Here is a 20,905-nt window from a genome sequence, read left to right as displayed (position 1 = left end):
TCCGGTGGACGTCGACTCATACGGTGTAGCGCTACTGAACGCATCAGTAAACACACTTTGCTTGGGCTTCTTTTGGGATGACTGAGAAGTCCCCGTTGTTTCTCTCATTGTATTACACTCTTCGTGCAGCACGCGATGGTGTTGTTTCAGGTGGTGAAACATGTTTGTTGTGCTACCTTGCTTCGTCGCAATTTTTGCCAAGCACGACCTGCACAACACCTCGCTCTGGTTGACATCATCCTTTTTAAATCCAAAATACGATGATTTATGTTTTGGCACAAAATCGCCACCGGCCGCATTATCTTCCGCGCTCACGTCACTTTCTTTCCCGCTGTGTATGTCGTGTGTGTGTGTGCGCGTCTCAGTGTCCGTCTCCCTCCCGCCCTCCTATGTTTGTCATTGGTTGGCTTCAGCTGTCGATCCACAGCAAGCATGAAATAATGTTTGTGGTTGGCTGGCCGCAGTGGTGCATTCAAGGGCAATCGTAAAAATGAAGTTTATTGTGCCAGAAATGTACATGTAGGGCGAGCGCGGGGGAAAATCTATATTGTTTATATCGTTGCTTTTGCGATATGAATATCTTGAATGTTCATATCTAGATATCGATACGATAACGATATATCGTTCAGCCCTACCTTAAATCAGTTTTTATTCCTTGTGTTCCTGCTGCAAATATTGATAAAAACAACACTGGAGCCTTACTGGTCATGGAGAATGTTAACATTGTCCTAAGGTAAGATACCTTTTACAAGATTATACAAATTTAAATGATAATATATTTGGTATTATACAAATAAAAACACAATATCTTTCTGGCTGTTTTACTGTAAGCCACCCTCACCCTGATCATCGTAGATAACAAGAAATCACCCAAACATTCAGAAATAGCAGGTTTAATAAGACATTTATTTTAAACAAATGCACCCCGCCCCACCCAACCCTCCTGAGGGAGGATCCCTACAGTTGTGTGTTGCATAGGTTAATTGACTAAATAGTCAGATGAAGGAAAATGTGTCCTGTATTTCTCTTCCAAACTACATGATGATGCTGCCGCAGTAGCTCCCACTAAAAACCCCTTAAAGCTAAAACATGTTTCTCACCTAAAGTTCAAATTGCAGCATAAATGGCTACAGTAACAGCACGGTTGACTGGAGGGTTTCACTGTAGATGCTGTGGGTGAGTCATGGGTGTACGGGATTCTCATGATGTGATAAATGGTATGTACTCTTGATTATGGAGGCGTCCCAAAGTGATTAATAATAAAAGTCGCTTAAAAAGTCCTGTTATAGGAAATTGAAAAGAGTTCTATTACAGAGAAGATCGGTGAACTACAGCTTCAACTTCAAAACTATAGTCTGACTACATTCTGCTGTGCTAAATGTGCTTTACATGGTTGTTTTTCAAACTGGCTAAGTAGTTTATCCATTCTTACACACACACCCACACCTGAACATAAAAACACAATAACACATGAGTCTCACAGAGGTAGTGCTGCGAACACTGCACCAAAGCCAAAATCATTATCACCACTCTAGTTTTATAGTGAGTTGGCTGGACTCGATCTGACCTCTGTGCCTGCGGTATGTTAGCAGCAGATCCTTTTAAAGGTTCAATATGCAACAAACATGGAAACACACAGTAGAATACAGTGGTGATCACTTGTCTTTGAAACAAGGGAAGCTCATTTCAGGCCCATAAATATAATTTATACATAAATGCTGCTCCCATTTTATGTGCTGTCATAGAGCAATTGCCTCTGGTAGAATACTAATGTCTTGAGCAATGAGTGATGTCACACATCTTAAATCTAGGATTAGTTTTACAGGGGTAGGTGGAGTAATGGAATTTTACCAAAGGATTTGTAATTTGTAATATTAATGGCCAATTTGCACGGGATAAGAGATCGCAGTAAAATGACAACAATTGGTAGGAGTGAATCACTCTGTCTGTCCCGGGAACCCTTTACTGGGCCCAGTCGCGGTCCTGCCTCTATGGCCAGGTCTGTGCACCCACACGGCGGGTGGCCCCCAAGACAAGGCGCATGGTCTGTCACCCTACTCAGTAACCTGGGGACTATGACCCAGTGATCCCTGACCGACTCAATGCTTGTTCTTTGGCTAAGAAGGCTTCAGACAAGGAGATAGATAAGACCAGGATCTGTATTGGTCTGGTATTTCGGGAATATTTGCATATTGGACCTTTATGGTTTATCCGTCCACTGATTACTGTCAGCATGTCCCTGGGTTGGGTACTGAACTTAACACTTTCAATGGCACAAACCAAAATTGTCAGTACCACCAAACACTAATTCACATTTAAACAATCAGTGCTAGATTTCAGCACTGTGTGTGTGTGTGAGAGAGAGAGAGCAGTGCCAGTCTGTTTGTTGTGGTGAGTCTTAGAAGATGTTTGTCATTACATAGAGACTGAAGTACCAAAAAGTGGTACTGTTGGGTACCGGTACCAAATTCAAGGCAAGAGTAACACCAAAAATTAAAATGTGAATGATACCCAACCCTAGTATCTGACCTCTGCTGACCAGGAGCGCCTGTGAACCCTGGCGTCTGGATGTGATGATTTGGTCCTTAAAGTGCACAGGTCTTTACATCTGCACATTTCTGCAAGTGCACATCTGACACACTGTGGTTATATGTTATATGTTCCAATAAAACTGTATTTTCCCAGAGCTTAACATACATTGTTGTTATGAGTTAATCAGCATTATTAGCATTGTACTTACATCTCTGAGTGGTCATAGACTTCTGACCCATCGTTGTTTATTTGACAGTGAATTGAGCAAAACTATAGTGCCCGACATTTAGTTTAGTACATTGTGCAAACAACAAAAACATTAGAGGGGCAGTTTACAGTAGTTTGTTGTTTCTAATGTCAGAAACAAAAAGGTCCATTCTGTCATTGAATGTGTTACTGTATATCAAAAGTGTCTGTACCCCTGTGAGATCAGGCTCACCTCACTGTGAGCAAACGTGTGTCTAATTTGACAAGATCCATGTCATCTGGAAGTCTTTGGCACCTTTTGTTGTGGTACACAGAGAGTTTTACCTCTCGCTGTCTCTCTTTGTCCTGATTGCTCCACTGGATGTCTTCAGGTGGACAACTGCTTCCAAGACTGCTGGTCAGTGAGCTTTCCAGAGAGGGTTGTGGTAGACCCAGCCTTCACCCTGCATGCACACACACACACACACACACACACACACACATATACAAAAACACGAGTCAATAACCGAATGTTTAATCTCATTTTTAGTGACGTCAGGGAAAGAGTGTGCTTCTTCTTGTCACCTCTTTAATAAAATACTTGGGTTTCCAGGGGGTTTTGTCAGTAGCTCTCTGTTTGCTGTCACGCCGCTGCCTTTCCTCCAGCCAGTGTTTGTGTTCTGTGGCTGTGTCCATATTTCCTGCCTTCAGTGATGATGTCACATGCTGCCAAAGATGCCTGCACACGGAAAACACAATCATTCAGCTGTGCCTGCTCTGCCTAATGAGATGGCATATCATGGGGAGTGTTATGTTTCTACCACTCACCCAGATAGTTGTTTTGTTTGGTAGTGCTGGGCTTTTAAGCTTTTTGGGTTCATCCATTACTTGTTGCTTTTTCTGTGTCATAATCAAACATTGTTGTGCCCTCTGTGTTTTGTTTCTCTGATTCAGTGTGATGTTGCTGGCTCCGGCATTAATGCTGGAGATCCCCCCCAGGACACCAACCACAAACTGGTTTGTTTTTGGTACAATAAAGTCATTTTACCATCATCTCTTTGGAGAGAGAGGTCCTCACTATAAGTCCAAAACCTGTTGACCCTATCTGGGCAACAACATCACTGGCATAAAACCATCACACTCCTGTTGGTGCTTTGCTTATTTGCCCATTCATGCATCCATGTTGTTTGGGCTGATGCCGAATTAAACCTTCCAGAAAGTCAGCGTGTTGCCTCTTTGCTTTATTCCAACAGAACTGCCACCACACACTGGTTCTCTAAGAATAGACATGTCCTATTTCCACCCAGTCAGCTGTGATAATTAAAAGAAGACAATGATATTTGGTGATGCCTCTACTTTGTCTAACATGAGATCTATTTTCCAACTCCCATGGCAAACAAAACGTCATGGTATGCCATCATGAAGGCTCTTTGGATTTTGAATGACAGCTTCTCTTGTGTTGCATGAGCTTAAAGTGGAATTATGCAGGATGTGGGCTGTCAAGGCAGTGATAGCATTATTTTAGATGTTCATTATGGCAGAGCAGGCGAAAAACAAGCAAGAAAGCCATTGTTGGAGGAAGCAAAGAAGAGGAAACAACTTTATTTTTATGAATGATGTCTGCTGCTGGTTTGTTTTTGATGGGTGGTTGGCTGTTCGTCCATTAGCATGGACAAGGCCCCACGACTTGTGAAGAGAAAGAAAGATGTAGAGAGAAGTTTTGCTTTTAACGCACTCACCGTGATTCATACTGGCCTTGCTTCTGTAAAGGCCGGACCTTCTTCTTGATGACCGGCAACTTGGAGGTATCAATGACCTTGTTTTCTCCATTGCTGTAGGTGAACTCGAGAATCCCATTCCACTCCCCCTGCGCCTTACATATGATATTTCCTGTCAGGTTGTGCTTCACCTCTGCTGTTACTCTGAGAGATATCAACAGAGTCGTTTTTTTAGGATTCAGCGGTATACATCGACAACATGAAGATAGAACAATGATGTTATTATGGGAAGCAGAGCCAGCAGACACCATACCTGTGTACTTTCCCTCCATAGAAGGGTTTGGTATGGAAAGTGACGGAGGCTGAATACCCACTCTTGGCACAGTTGATAGTGACCTTCCCCCCAAGTTCCACCCAAGGCACCGTAAGGATGGAGCGGGCATAAGCACATGGGAGTGTGAATACATACTCCTCATCATGCTCCAACAAATACAGCACACCTGTGATGAGCAGGACAGGGTTAAAGGAAAGACAGAGAGGAATCTTATGTGTTTATTGGTGGTAGAATTATTATGGCATGAGTACGATTTTTGGAAGCGTGCATTGAGTGGTAAAGCTACACAAAAGATGAAGATAACAATGTATGATGTGATTGCAACTCTGTGCTTTTGTGTGTCCTAGTCTGTGAAGGTTCTCAGTCATCCAGGTTGTAGTCATTTTCTGTAGTTAGCTGGAGGCGACCGGGCTTGCTTTTGTTGAGTAACTGAAGCTAATTTCAGACATAAACTCTTGTCGATGTCAGTAGATTTGGATCCAGACATTCTCAGGTGTTTGCAGTACACATATATCAAACACCGCAGACAATTGTCTGAGTGAGACGCATTCACAACAGCTGGAGGATCCAGATTTTTGCAACCTGCATTTGGGTCCTCCCTTTTTTTCTTTTTTTTCTTTTTACACTTCTGACAGAGTGGGATATCAATTATACCATGTAGGGGGCAGGATAGTCTCTGGAGAATGTTGAAGTTCTACAGTTCACAAAGCAGCTTCAAACTCCTTGAAGAAACTAGACATTTGATGGTTCACCAGACATTTCTGGTGAGCATCACTGACAACAGAACTCTGCAACAGAATGCATCAGTGTAGCTTCAACACTTAAATACAGTTGCTTTTTGATTCAGAATCTGAATCATCCTGCTTTGAATTGTATCCTACTCCCCCCCCACCCTCCCTCCTTGCTGCTTATATAAGGAACAGCTGCGCCCAGTCTGCTGCTATATGCACACACAAACGCACACTACACAAACTGCAAACTGTCAGAGAGGGCTACCGTGAATGCATATCTGTCAATGTAGAGTGCTACAGACAATGTCAGTGTCTTTAAATAGCCTATCTGACTGTGTCTGACAGACAATGATCTGATGCTGGGACACAATGAAAGAGTGAAATGTCAGAGAAATGACAATGAGAGAACAAAAGACAGTCGCACAGACACTGAAAACTTCCATAGAAATACCCCATTTACAATTCTGTCATTAAAGCCCCAGGATGACATTGTGAAGAGGGTGCTCTCTGGACAAGGTGCAGAAAAGACACATGCATGCACTCACAAACACACACGCACACAGGCACACGGATAAGTCAGTGAACAGACTGTCAAACAATGATGTTCGCACCAGTTAGCAGTAGGTCCCTGAGGTAAAGGCATGTGGTGCAGCAGCAGTTAAATGAACACTGAACACAGTGCACTGAGCAAGAAAGTAAATGGTGAAAAAGTACACACAAGTACTTGGTACAATGGTAAATGGTAAATGGTACACACAAGATTGTGTGTATAATCGGTGAAAAAAATTTTTTTTTTGTATTTATAGCCTTAAAGTGAGTCATTTTTATGTACTTTAGACAAAGACCTTGCTTTATGAATGGCGCCATTTTGTGCCACCATGTTTCTATAGCAGTCTGAGGGCTGGTCACACTTTTTGCATTATTTTCAGTGTTCTCCTCATTTCCACATGCACATACATGCCCACACTTAAACAAGGTTTGTCATGGAATTTATAGCAGAGGTGGGAAAGACAGATAATTAAAATTTGACCAGGATAAAATGGTCCGTTCCCTTGAATACAAATTAGAATTTCTAGTGTTGGAAACGTTTTGGCAAATCTAAGTACACTACACAAACATCTCATCTTGTTTGTAGATATTTACATGCAGAAAGGTTACATATCTTTAATGTTCTCTTACCTTCCCCGACCATGGAGACTCCAACAGACATGCCCATGAACTTGCTCTTTGTCCAGATGTGAGTGTTGACACACATCTTCTTCTCCTTGCACTCACAGTAGAAGCCTGACACAGGTGGATGGTGGGACACCTGCTCAGCCACAAAGCGAACACAATAGCAGTCTGATGTTCTGCCACTGCCGCAGCCACCATCTGTCCTCCTCTGGGAGTACCTGGGGATGTTGGAGGGGGCTGTGGGTGCGGAGTTGGAAGCAGTGCAGTTGGTGGTCCTGAGAGATCGGACACGGTCCCGAGGCACATACCATGAACAGTGGAAGTTCTCACCCAGGATGGGGTTATAGGGCTTTTTGGCCACAGCGCCCTTCCGGCCCTCGTGGAAGGCAGTCAGATAGTACTCAACAAAGCGAAGCATACGCTCCTCTGGTGTGCAGCCAGATGTGATAGAGAGGAACATGTCAGGGTGAGCCATGAAATTAGCAAACATCTCTAGTAAGGAGCGCTTTTCCAGGATGAAGGTAGGGAGCACGACCTGAGAGAGGGATAGATGGTATATGTACAGTAATTTAACTCCACAACAGCAGATAAAGTCTTAAAGTTTTAGTGTGGAATTTCTACTGCCCTTTGGAGAATTCTGTGTAATTACCAAAACAATAGGTGCACGCTCTTGCACTCCCCACCCCTCCACCCAGTAACAATCAACATTTATCCCCATGGTTACCAACTTGGGGTCCAGATCACATGGACCCAGAGATCACATGGGTGCAGAGCTTTGTCTGCTCTGAGTTTGTGAGGTTATTAAAATTATATTTGAGAATATTACATTTATAAAACCCCAATTACACACTGCTATACCAAATTCTTGAGTGGATTGTCAAGATAAAGCATGATTTTCCGTAAAACCTAAATGATTAAGACAAAGAGCAGGCTACCTGTGTCAGATCCATGCCATGTTTGAGCTGGGACAGCAGGTGTATGATGATGCTTCGTTGATCATCCAGGACTCCCAGGTCCTCCTCCTCATTGTCCTCTGTGTCCGTGGTCTCGTCAGTGGGATCTGGGAGGTGTGGGCTGGTGGTTTGTCCCTGCTGGTGGAGATGCAAATATTTTCTAATTTCTGATAGTTCTCCAGTGCTTATGATGGAGGTAAAAACCGATATGTTGCTGCTGTGAGGATGACACGTCCTTTCCTGTAGCAGCTTTCTGACACAACCATACAGAGGCTGTCCGCACAAGTCAGGACTATGAGGAATAAGAAGAAACTTTTTCAGGGCATTTGCAGCCAAGAAGGTGAACAGTGACATTAGAGTTTCCCCACTCCTCATATGAGCCTGCAGAGCTTTCTGAAAGGGTGACTCTTGGTACATGTTCCAACCATTTGTTGACATCTGTCTCTACTGTTGCCCCTTCCTTCTGTCAGACATTAAATGCATGACTCTAAATGCAGTGTATAGGAATGTTGCCTGGCGGCATGAAAACAAAGTGCTGCTATACAGAGAAACAGAGAGCGAGAGAGAGTCATGTGGAGCTTATAGGCTCAGTCAGAATTGTGTGAAGTCATGTGAAAATAGAAAATGGAAAATGGTCACATTGTCTGGCTGATATTCAAGCACTGCTGACTTGTTGGGAAACCTGCTGGATTTCATGTCCACCATCATCCAGAGACACGTACAGTTAAGAGAGGGAAGACCCCTGCTGACATCCCAGCATCAATATTACCACAGATATACAGAAAGACACACACAGAGTGAGGGTAGACTGAGAGACATCAACAATGAAGGGGAGACAGTAAGGTGAGATGAGAAGAAGAGGAGAAAGGAATGAGGGACGGATGGAGAGAAGGAAAGCAGAGCTCTTTTGCTGCTGTACTTTTGATAGACAGATTAAGAGTGATGCTGAGAATCCTCTTAATCCCACCAAGCCCGACCCTGTGCACATACACACAGAACTACATCAGAGCCCCACCTACTCAAAGGCTTCCTCCTCCTTCACACTCTTTACATTCCTTGCTCCCTTTGTTCCTTCTCCAAGTAATCTCCTTCTATAAGGAGCAAAACTTTGTAATATAGCAAATAATGGGGAAATGGGTTCCCTCTGTCTGCTTACTCTTTCTATTTTATACCTTATTCTTTAGGAAAGCAAGTTAGTCAAACTTTAAAAATATTAATATAAACTGAACATAAATAGTATTTGGGTATAAACATCTGCAAGAATTTGGATTAAATGTATGAGAATACTGTCTTGGAAAGGAGCAAATCTTCTATTCAATCTTTTCAAATGCAAGTTAAGAGGTGTGTTAAGGTGTATTAAAAAAGAAAATATTGGTGATTGTTGTTGATGTTATTATTATTCTCTATGTTTGGTCTTTGTGAACACATGTCACATTATGTATATGCTGCATCCTTAATCTGAAAATGGGCTCTGTCAAGCAAAACTCAGACCTGACTGAGAGAGTGTGACTGAGGCATTTATCCCATCAAACTGTGAACAATCAGGTTTTTTTTAAATGACGTGAAGAGGAAAAGTTTGTTCTGGTCTGATGAATCCATAGTATTTGTAAATGTCCGTGGGATTAAAAGAGGAAAAACACCATCCAGATTGCTATCAGCATAAATCCAAAGCATCAGAAGCCACCATCTGTGATGGTGTGAATGTGTTCATACCCATGGTATATGTAACATGTGTAAAAGTTATGCTATGATGAAAATCACACAGATCTTTGGACAACATGAGCAACATGTGATCCACAAGATGTCCCTGCCACGTTCTAACTCTTTTTAACGGAAGATGTTTGGATTATAGTCAGAAATTACTCAGAAGGTTTGAGTAACTGCAACGTTCTACAACTAATTACTCCAAATTTGTCTCGTGTTCTCACTGAGACATTAAATGAAACACATCAAGAAGCAGGCACATTTCAAAATGTTCTCTGGTAATATCCTGGTTTGAATGGAAATGCAGTCCTATATGTTTGAATCATAATGAAAATGAAGTAATGTGTTATACAGTAATGTTATGTTCTGCAAATTAGACGGGTACCATTGGACAACATGGTTGTATTTTGAATTAATCTGATGCAATTTGAATGTTACAGGAATTGCTTGTGCTCAACATATCGCAGGGCAATGAGTTTGAAACCTTCTGGGAATCTGTGAATGTCTATCCCCTCCTGCTAATCCCTCTCACATCCCATGACTGGTCTTTATTCCAAAGTAGGCTTTGCAGCTGCAGAGCAAACACATGACTATTTCCCAGCTGTGCCTTTACCTTTATCACACTGGGAAAGCTAAAACCACCTGACCACATATACATTATTTAGTTAGATCTAAGCAGAGAGGTGAGTAGGATGATGAAGAAAACCAAAGAAAGAGATTTATCTCATATTCTTAATCTTCTGATAATCCTGGATTCAGGTTGAACTATTACTTCCTTGTTGAATGTCATGGCAACCAGCAGCTTATTGAATAATTTGACTTTATTCTGCAGATCACCACCTTGTCATTATGTCTTACTTTAAATGTGACCAGAGAGTGGGAAACATGAGGCGAGAGGATGGACAGGGAACATTCAAACTCCACAAAGAACTGAGATTCACACCAAGATCATTCTTGCTATTGATGCACTGCCTATCAAGGCGATTTATACTACAGTAATGTGGTTTGAATTACCTCTGGGTCTTTCTGTGTTTGAGTGGAAGAAGGCCAGGCAGCAGAGGAGAGAGGTACTTGAGGGCCATTTTTCATCTGCTTCTCAAATGGAGATCTGGACCGTGCAGTGGGGCTATCTGATGGAGGATAAACAGGACAACACTGAGCTGTTTGAGTTTCAACAAAACACAGCAATTCAAAGACATTTTTAACCTGGCCACTCATACAACTTTTGCTGATTATGCTATTTTCAAGGTTTAGCTGTCTTGGGGTAAAAATATACACTTGAAGTTAGAGATGGACTGAATATTTTGTCCTAAGAATATTGCTCAACCAAAGAAAAATATGTGTATAACACATACCTTCACCTTCTTGAGAAAATGTAGGTGAAGTACAATACAATGTATTGTCTGTGTTACCTATTCTATGGACCACCACTGACAACTCACCTGTATGTACATGGCCTTGACTCTGGCTCCGAATGTGGTTGTGGCCACTCCCTCGTCTTCCATCGATGCTGCTGTGATTCGGACTCCGTTTCTCACTAAGGCTGTGAGTTGGGCTTCGATTCTCACTAAAGCTGGGAGTTGGGCTCCGTCTCCTGGAATCAAGGCCACCGGGCTCCAACTGGTTTACATTTACTCTCTCTGTTGGAGACGCCTTATTCACACCAGGTGAACTGAGGCTGAGGCTGGGAAGAGGGATGTGGTTCTGGTTCTGGTTCTGGTTCAAGGCCTGGACAACATTGTGCTGCAGCAAACTGAGACACTCCCCCAGGCAGCTCAAGGTGGCGGCTGATGTAGCTTTTAAAAGAAGTAGATCCTTGACCAAAAGAAAGAAAGAAATTAAGATAATTGATTTTAATTAGTTGTGAATAAAGGCCCAGTCACAAAAAATGTATACACATGGTATGTCATCACGTAAGCAGATGCCACAGGTTTTTGGTGGAGATTTTAATATGCTATCATGCAAAAACAAAGGACCAAGTCAGCTGTTCTATATCGCTATTGTGGAATATAGGCATGTCAGAAACATCTTTAATGCCTGGGAATACTGGTGGACCAGTATTTGTTGAAGTTGCTAACCAATGTTCAGCATCATAACAGTAATATTAGTTTCTTTGAATTGTTGTGGAACATATCTCAAAACACCTTGAAATGGGAATAAATCTGACTTGAAGTGTGCCACTAAAGATACTTTGTTTGAAGGGCCAGCAAGCTCTTACACTACGCTACGCTACCCCATGACCTCAACAAGAATAAGGACACACTATGTCCATGAATGTGAAAAAAGCAGTCATAGCCATAGAGCTAAATTCGTTGAAGGGGTAAGGAGTGAAATTGGTATGACAGAATCTTAAATATATGTGAATATGTGGTGTGTTTTTTTGTCTGTGTGTACTCACAAACATATAAATCAAAAAAATGCCAACAACTGAGTGGACAGTACAACTTATACCATTAATCAAAGTATTTTAATGGAAATGAGTGAATGACACCTAAACAGATTATCCATTCACCTCATCCAGAGAAGAGAGGGGTCCACCTCGGTGGGACAGGGTCTCAATTGAGTTGACAAGGCTCTTCTGCTCCCCTTCAGCTTGATTCGTCTCCTACACAGAGACAGTAACACATTGTAACCATAGTAACCACAGCATCATGACAAACACACTCGACCAAAGATACAGAGATACAGTGCTTCACTGGTGAGAGCGTTCTGCTTTGAAGGAGCTTTAGATTAATGTTTTGAATGTGGGTAGATTGATAGGGAATTGGGCTGGCTCCTATAAATGGAGAGTTGCCAGTTAAAATCCCTGTAAATTCAAGGGCTGGGGGACTCCTGAGCAAGGTACCAATCCCCATTGCTCACTGTTAATTGGACACTCTAAAAATGACCCCAGCCACAGAAGGGTCACATCCAGCATCCTCCTAGTGCTGATCCCAAGCAGGGATAAATGGGATGTTTGCATCAGGAAGGATATCTGGTGTAAAAATCTATGCCAAATCAAATATGTGGATTATCCGCTGTGGCAACTCCTACAGAGGGAGAAGCCGAAAGAAAGAAATGTAAGGAGGTAAGAGCAGAATTGGAGTTAAAGGTATTTGAAGGATGATAGAACCCACTAACAACATTTGCAATCTCTGAAAAGTATTCTCGGAATATACACAGACAATATTTAATCCCTGATCAAATTACTCTGCAATAGACCTTTTTTTATTGAGTGAATGCACTTATTTTGCCTTTGACCACTTTATTTCAGAGGTCTTGTTGTGGAGACTTTTACGATCCATATGCGCAGTGATTGGAAAAGGGGGAGTGTAGTATAACCACCATTGTCAGTGCTTACCATAGTACTTTCTTCTTGTGTTGCACACTGTTGTGACAAAAAAGTCAGGAAAAGGAAAGAAAACAATTTTCTGGAGGCAATTGGCTTTTTAGCAGATAAAAAAAACAAAAGTTTTTATTCATTAATGTGGTGCAAATGTTTGACTTCTGGAGAGTGAATCAAAGGAAGAAAGGAAGAGACAGAGAGGAAAGAGAGATGATGAGGTTCTCTCGCTGACCGCAGGAGGTAATTACGACTGACACGGCAACTGCAGAGCAAAACCTCTGGGACGTCTCAGCTTAATGAGTGTGTGATGAGCTGTGATGAATGTCTATCACACATGCTCTCGCGATTCCAACGGTGATTATACTGACAACGTGACTACTCCAGAAAATGGAGACATTAACACCTCTAACTGCAGAACCACTGCAACCATTACACTGTGTATTAAATAATCCAGGGTATTTTGATTGGTTTGACCTCCCTTAAATAACATGTTCCTAATTTCTATGGGGTTTTGTGTTTATATGCTATTTTTTGATATGGACTAGATCCCAGTTTATATTTTCTGCATCCATGTGGGTGGGAGCAGCCGTTGTGGTGTTAATTTCATCAGCTATTGTTCAGGTAGGCATTGTTGTACAATCCAACACTTTCATCCAGGATTAGTTCTCTACATGTATGTGAACGTAATTATGTATGAACTTCAAAGTTTGTCTTTTAGGGACCTCTTCATCTTTCATCTGCCCACACATAACCATGACTTCATCAGTGACTTGTGGTCAGTGGTTTGAAATCAATTTGCAACTTTTTGTCTTTGACATTAAGATAAGACTAATACTGCTAACATTTTTGTAGTAGTCATACAATGTATGTACTTGAGTCTGACGAAAAAAATCTTCCCTAATGTCTTTGTACTTTGGACAATTTGTGAGAAAGAACTTCTTCTGTGTCCTCATTTATAAGATAAGAAATTATAGTCCTTTATTAGTACCACAATGAGGAAATTGATACATTGATGCATGGTAATTGATAACCCAATAAGAATAGTCACCTATAAAAAAATACATTTTCCCATTTTAAGCTCAAGATTGGCAATTTGGCCAGCAACATGTCGAGGTTTTGCAACTGGACATTGTGGCACCTGTTAGACCTCAAAATGGAAACACAATTTTCAAAATTGACGTACGTAATATTGAAGAAGACCAAAAAGTATAGTGATGGAGGCCAGTCACGTCTCAGGAAAATGTTTACCAGCTTTTTAAGTCCATATTAAGTATATATACTGTATATATATATATATATATATGTATATATATATATATATATATATATATATATATATATATATATATATACATATATATTTATATTAGTCAGCCCAGACTTATCATGGCATTATATATTTTTACTTTAATTAATAGGAGGAAGTGGCAGAGCAGTTTTCCTTTTGATGTACCTTTTCAACGATGTTTGAGTCTAAGTGCTTGTATGTGATTAATGAGCCCTGAACGTTACTTCCATATCAAAGGATTGGCAAAATAACACTTTAGAAACCTAAGCCAAATCTGCTGGACCTTCAGCAAATGACTCATCACAGGCACAGCAGCCCGGACTGACGAACTCCTCCTTGAATCTAAATGGACACTGAAAGCCAGCGGTCAGGCTGACAAATCAATTCCTCAACTTGACCTTGTAGGCCACTAAGAAAACTTTATGCTGTGATGCAGGAAGTGTATTATTAGTCCTGCCATCCTCCCCCTCAGCTGGTGAAGTGCTTGCCATTGCATCGTAATGAGCTCTGTAACTTGGAACAAGCTTCAAGAGCTAAATGGCAGTGAGAAAAAACAGGAGAAAAACAGGGTTCATTTCTTGAAGCACTAATATGCTATGAATACATACGTGGGAAATATCCGCATGTTCAAAGGAAACGGGTTGATAGAAAACATACAGTATGTGCTCATGCAACTATACCCACTGAACCTGAGACACTGTAATGTTGCAGCCATGGACAGGATCATAAAGTGGATACAAATGCTTTCTGACTCAATTATATCCTGTTCTAAACCTGTCTGTATGTCTGTCTGGACGAGCACCTCTCTATACAAATGGAGAGGCTATAATCTAATCACAGTCAAGCGAAAAGGATTCCTATCGAAAATCTCAAAATTAATATTACATTTAAATAAGGAGGTTGTCTTTAGTAGGCATACGTGAGCCTGTCTTTGTGTGTGTGTGTGTGTGTATACCTTGTTGGTGCTGCTGTCAGAGTGGCGTCGGGAGCATAGCTGCAGCTGAGTCATCCATAACTCTTGTTCCTGGGCGTCCAGTGCTGACAAGAACAGAACAGTGAAGGTTATGACAGCGATTGTCAACGCAATATTTGGAATGGTAAACTAATTTCATGAAAAGACACGAACTGGCATCAATTACTTGATGATTGATAGATGGAACTCCAAAGGTGTTTGTGCATTTTATATTTCAGTGTGTCCTAGGACTGTATACTCTGCATTGCTGCATTGTTCTCAAAAGCAGACAGGCACCTGCTTAACTCAATACTTTTATGTCCACTATCCTGCTAAAAACCTGTTAAATGTACCTGTAAACACCTTTAAAGAGTTGTTTATTTAAAAAAAAAAAAAAGTCAGCTATCGACTTTTCACAGGAGGCAGATTTATTACCAATAAGATAATTTACTCTCATGCTCCTCTTCCTCATACTTCACACACTGGTACAATGAAATTAGATTACGATGGAGGATGAGGGACTATTAAATAAAAAAAATGAATGCATGAATGTTTCATTCATGCACACAATTAAAGTGTATTGTGCTCACACAGATAGTATAAAGTATCTGCCCTTTGGAGTTGTTTTCTTTGGAGTTTCGAGACGTTAAGACACATTGTCTCACCTCTGAGTTTGTAGAAATCCCCAGCAGTGGACTGAACAGTAAACATGTAAGGGAACTCATTGCTCGAAACCACTGTTGTGCCGAGAAGAGGCAGAGACCCACGGGGAGGATGCTGATTTTTACTAAGTTCGTTTAGATAATACTGGAGTTGACCGACCTCTGGGTCCAGCACGAAATATCTACAGGAGAGAGAAAAGGAGAACTCCTGAGAAAGAGAACATGCAGTGAAGAGAGCTGAGAGGAGTGACATCGACACCCAATACATTTAAAAATGGCAGCTTCAAACACTATAAGTCCTTCAAGACCTTGACAGTTTGGAGGTCAGCTCTTTCATTCAGTGTGCTTGAAAGCGCACACAGTGGTTTTTGAATCTATTTCCAATGGATGCTGTTGATGGTGCACTGCAGGTGGTCTCACCTGTGCTTACAGTACATCCCCTATAACCCCTTGTAGGCTGAGTAATAATTCAATTATGTTCTGTGTGTGTGTCTCCATGTCCACGATGGCTCATTGTAACAGTAAAGAGGCAGGGGGCCAACTCCTGTTCTCACAAACATAAACAACCATTATTAGTGTGATATTTTGCAGTCAGCATTCGTCAGTCGTGATATAAGCAAAGGCACAAAGATTATTGTAGCAGGAGCTCATATGGAAGCCACTGAGGCTTGAGTGATTTTACCCGGGAGACTGTGATATGGGAGCAGCATCTCTAAGCACAGATGAGAACCACTGATGGAGGGAAGGGTGGAAGCAGCAGAAGAGAGGGAGAAAAAGAGAGAAGAGAGAGCACTGCGGGGATAAAGAATAAGGCACAACGGTTTAGTGGAAGACAAGCAAAAGCAGCAATGAGAAGAAAGGGAGATCACTATGAATAATTTAAGTCTGGTTTCACACAGCAAGCTGTTTCATCTCCTCCACTGCTGTCATGTGTCATGTGCCTGTGTGGTTTGCACTGGAACATCAAGTGGCTCCCACTCGCACCTCCAGTCTTATTGCTATATATACAACTGTCTTCTGAAGCACGGAACACGGCAGGGGATAGTGAGTCGGCAAAATAAGAGGTGACTTATTGTATAACAGTGCTGACACAGGCACAGGAAATGTCACTCGTCAAGTCCTTCAGATACAGTGACAACGTGTCGAAGTGTTTCCTGACAACCACAACAGTGTTTATTTGTCTGTGTCTTCCAAAGCAGTTAAAAAAAATACAAATGACTTGAAGAAAACATGGTTTGAAAGTGATACACATAAACAGGAAACACATTCAATTGACAGAATACATCTCATCATCATCCTCTTCCTCGCATATACTTCAGACACTGGTATAGTGAAATTAGATTAAGATGGAGTGGGTGATGAGGTGGCTACGTATTATTATTTCATTTATTATAATTTTTGTGTTGTTTTTTTTTTATTTCTATGCACAAAATTCCTCAGCTCCACTCCAATCACACACAATATATATACACAATAGAACAGTACTTTCCTCCAAGTTCCACCAGAGGAAGCTTGTACACGCACCACAGTTGGAGAACTGTGGCTATAGACAATTGAATATTGTATAAAGCAAGCCAAAGCCAAAGTTGGCCCACCTACGGTTTCATTTCATTCAGGACAACAAACAACATAACGTTTGATCAATAATTACATTATAACATTTCAGTATAGTGTAAATCAAGTGATTATGGAGGGATGTGACCGATCAAATCACACATATTCAGACTGGCTGCTTCACTGCATCTATTCTGCATACAGGTCCCTATAGTGGCAGCAACAACTTGCTACACTGCAAAGATAGTTTCAGAGACAGAGATATTGGGTTCATCTGTCGCTGTGGAAACAAATAAACCTCTCCATGCTTCTCTGATAACATCAGCTCAGGTCAGAGAGCTGTGATCCAAAAAATGTATTTCAAAAAGCCTTACAACTGAAACTAGGCAGAGATCCCGCTGACTGCAGCCAGTATAGCTGAACTGAAAACAACTATTTGTATTTTCTCTGTCAACCTCCTTGTCAGAGCGAACCACCACTGAATCCCTTATGACACTCTGAGGAAAACAATAAAGCATCAATCAGTGCGATGATACAAACATGACAGTGTTGCTTCAGTGCGTCGTCTGTCTCTAAGCTCAGCTCGCTGTGACAGAACAGAGATGATCATACCACACACACAAACGCACACAACACCCCCCCCCCCCGCCCCCCCCCAGCATCCAACACGAACCCCTGTCTACGCACACACACCAAAAGAATAAAGTGAATAATTACAAAAGTTTGCATGCAAAACTAAACAGCAGTTTACATGATATTTATGATACAGCAGGTTCAGAGATCACAGTGGTGTTAAATAGCCTCATGCATTTAAAGGCGGATCAAATAATTGGTTTCAATTTGGGTGACTGAGTTCTGATCATCCAATAGAGTGTGTGTGATTGGGATTTTCTAAATGGTTCTATAATTCTAATAACCTCAGAGCAGACAAAGCTTTGCACCCCAACTTGTGAACTCTGACACTCCCCTGAGTGAGGTTTGGACCCCAGGTTGGACAAACCTGGGTTAAAGGTTAGGGATGCTGTGCAAACATTTGTGAGGACATCTTAACCATGTGGGGACATTTTATCTCGGTATACCTGGTTTTACAGTTAATGCACTTAGTTGTGATGATTAAGGTTGATTAAGTAAGGAGTTATGGAATGCATTATGTCTATGGTGTGTCCTCACTAAGATAAGATCAATAAGATAACAAAACAACTTTGTGTGTGTGTGTGTGTGTGTGTGTAGAGGCAAGTATACCACATGCTGTCAAAAGTGTGATCATGGGTCTCATTACACAAATGGATGCCTTATATTGATTCAGCGGGACAGTGAAACAGAGAGTGAAAGAGTCAGCAGAAAGAGAAGAGAAGAAGAGGGAGTGAGGGAGTGTGTTGAGATGCAGGACTGGGATGCAGGGATTTCCTGAGCCTGGATGACTCATTCAGTGTTTCTTGGACTCCCACCCCCGCATCTCTCCCCTCGCTGTGACATCACCACAGGTTATAGAGCTGAATAAATGGGAGGACGCGGATTCACAGATGAATGAGAGCAGAGCCGCACCGCACTTTCTGAGGAATGACGTTACCACAGTCAATTATTGATCAGCACATATTTACCGAAGTTAAATATAGACTGAAACGCTCACTGCATTTTTCACATTGTCTTATGTAAGAAGAGTGTGTAACTGCACAGGGAAATTGAGATGGTTTAGACACTGCTGGTGTTTACACGTGGGACATAAATATAATATACAAACAATACAATTTAAAAATCTGTCCAACCCTCGACAGACACATGTCTCGATGTGGGCTCCTCACAATTGACCAGTGACACACAGAAATGGCGTGATTCCACTTTTTCATGTCTGATACCGACATCACAACCTGGAGTATCCACCTTACCGATGACATCAGACACAGTTGTTTTACATCTGTGATGCTTGTAGCCATAACCAACCATTTCAAAAACATAATGCTCCAACTGTAGCAAATGTTCTGCTCCCATGAAAAACAAACAAACAGCTGCACAACACAAACTCAGCTAAAATGGTATTGCTGCAAGAGTCTATAAACAACTACAATGACACTATTTCATCAATAACGTTTTGGTTGTTTCTATTTTGCATCATTAACTCTCTTTTTGAATTGGGTGTTGTCAATGATCCAAATGATGAAATAAATGATATTGAACACAGTTCCGAACTTTAAAGGTATGGACTGTGACAAACATGGATGCTGACTGGCCACAGAATTGAATTCACAACGTAGGGTTACGCCAAAAATTACAGACAAATAAGAATTTAGTTTGTACACCCAGGTTTTATTTGTACTCGGAGCAACCTCACATACCCCGAGTGTCACATACTGCCACCAAACACTAGTTCTCTTATCATTATAGCACTTCTTTTGTATTTGTTTCACAGTAAATCAGTCAAACACACAGTACTGTTACATTTTTATCTGAAATATCGCGTAGAGGTGATATTCGGCTAGACCAGCATGTGTTTGCATCCATGTTTGTTCCCCAACTGCTCTCTGAAATGCAGTGAACTCAGATGTGGCATCACCGAGTTCCAATGTAAAGGGAACTTTTTCAGCTTTTTTTTTTAACATAAATATATATATAAAAATAAACTTCTTAATTTTTTGTACATAATTCATGAATAATTCACATTACTTTCAAATCAAACATCTGAACGTCAATGAGCAATGACAGTTTTCCTGAAATGAATGCATCCTTGGCTAGAAAAAAAAAACTTAAATAAAACCTTTATGGCTATGATTTGAGAGGCTCAACGATGTCACATTGCGTTTTATTGAAGTTAATAAAGTTTCTTAGTGCATACACAGCACATCACTCACCTGCTCTGCCAGCCGTGGAGCAGGTTGGTGTATTTCTTCAGGACTCCCTCCAGGTGCCTCCTGCTGCGGGCTGCTTTGTGGAGCGGGGATCCTGCGCCGCTGTCCGTGGTCCTGAAGCCTCCTCCTCCTCCTCCTCCTCCTCCTCCTCCTCCGTGGTGAGCAGCATCCATGCTGTGTGGCCGCTGGCCGCTTCCTCGCTGCTCCTGCCTCCTGCAGGGACTCCAGGAGGAACGATTCATGTTTGCCGCTGCTGTTGCTGCTGCTGCTGTTGATGTTGTTGATGTTGTTGATGTTGATGTTGCTTGAGTCGTTTCCTCTGCACAGGCAGCTTCAGACTGAGGAGAGAAGAATGAACACAGGCTCTGACAAAGTGATGCAGTGATGTTGCCTTACTCCAGTCTGCTCCTTAACTGTTGACACACAGGAGGGATATTCCGACCAATCCACTGCGGTGCTCTCTCTCTCTCTCTCTCTCTCTTTCTCTCTCTCCTTGTCTCACTTTCTCTCTCTCTCTTTGTGACGTTATTGCGTTTTTTATTTTGGAAATCCCGGGTTGGTCACTCCCCCCAGCAGGGGATACGCCCCCTTCAGCCAACCACGGCGATTCTTTAATGCAGTAAAACGTCATATAATATAATGTAATCATATTATATTGACAAATGAAACTTATCTTCAAAAAAAATATATATTTTAGATATCAGTACACTGAGCATTATTTTACTTAGTAAGGTCGATATGCATATAAATAAGCATTATTTCTATGTCTCACCACTTGTGATACACTTCAGCACTTTAAGTCTTATTCCGGCCCTGCAAAGAAGACTCAACTACAACAATTTGACCCAGAAAGCAGCAGAGTGTCAAACATGTCCACTGAACATGTGGACATCTTAACAACAAGCGGTAAAACTACAACTCCCGACAAGCTTGTGTGTGCGACTTCGGTG

The 20,905-nt window shown here is 41.6% G+C and overlaps 1 protein-coding gene across 1 annotated transcript; it reads right to left on the bottom strand.

The window, feature by feature from the left end:
- Nucleotides 1–710: 710 nt before the first annotated feature.
- Nucleotides 711–20,503, bottom strand: LOC131470798 (oxysterol-binding protein-related protein 10-like). The gene is made up of 12 exons (XM_058646787.1): nt 19,959–20,503; nt 15,562–15,740; nt 14,900–14,982; nt 11,844–11,936; nt 10,774–11,146; nt 10,346–10,461; nt 7,610–7,765; nt 6,681–7,209; nt 4,750–4,936; nt 4,458–4,640; nt 3,304–3,457; nt 711–3,182 (listed from the first exon to the last, which is right to left on the bottom strand). Exons 1-12 carry the CDS (start codon nt 20,195–20,197, stop codon nt 3,138–3,140), a joined length of 2,337 nt encoding a protein of 778 aa, XP_058502770.1. The 5' UTR covers nt 20,198–20,503; the 3' UTR covers nt 711–3,137.
- Nucleotides 20,504–20,905: the final 402 nt, after the last annotated feature.

The sequence above is a fragment of the Solea solea genome, chromosome 13 (genome assembly GCF_958295425.1).
Source record: "Solea solea chromosome 13, fSolSol10.1, whole genome shotgun sequence".
NCBI lineage: Eukaryota > Metazoa > Chordata > Actinopteri > Pleuronectiformes > Soleidae > Solea > Solea solea.
Note: the sequence above shows the minus strand (reverse complement) of the source record. Positions and strands in the feature narration are given on the sequence as shown.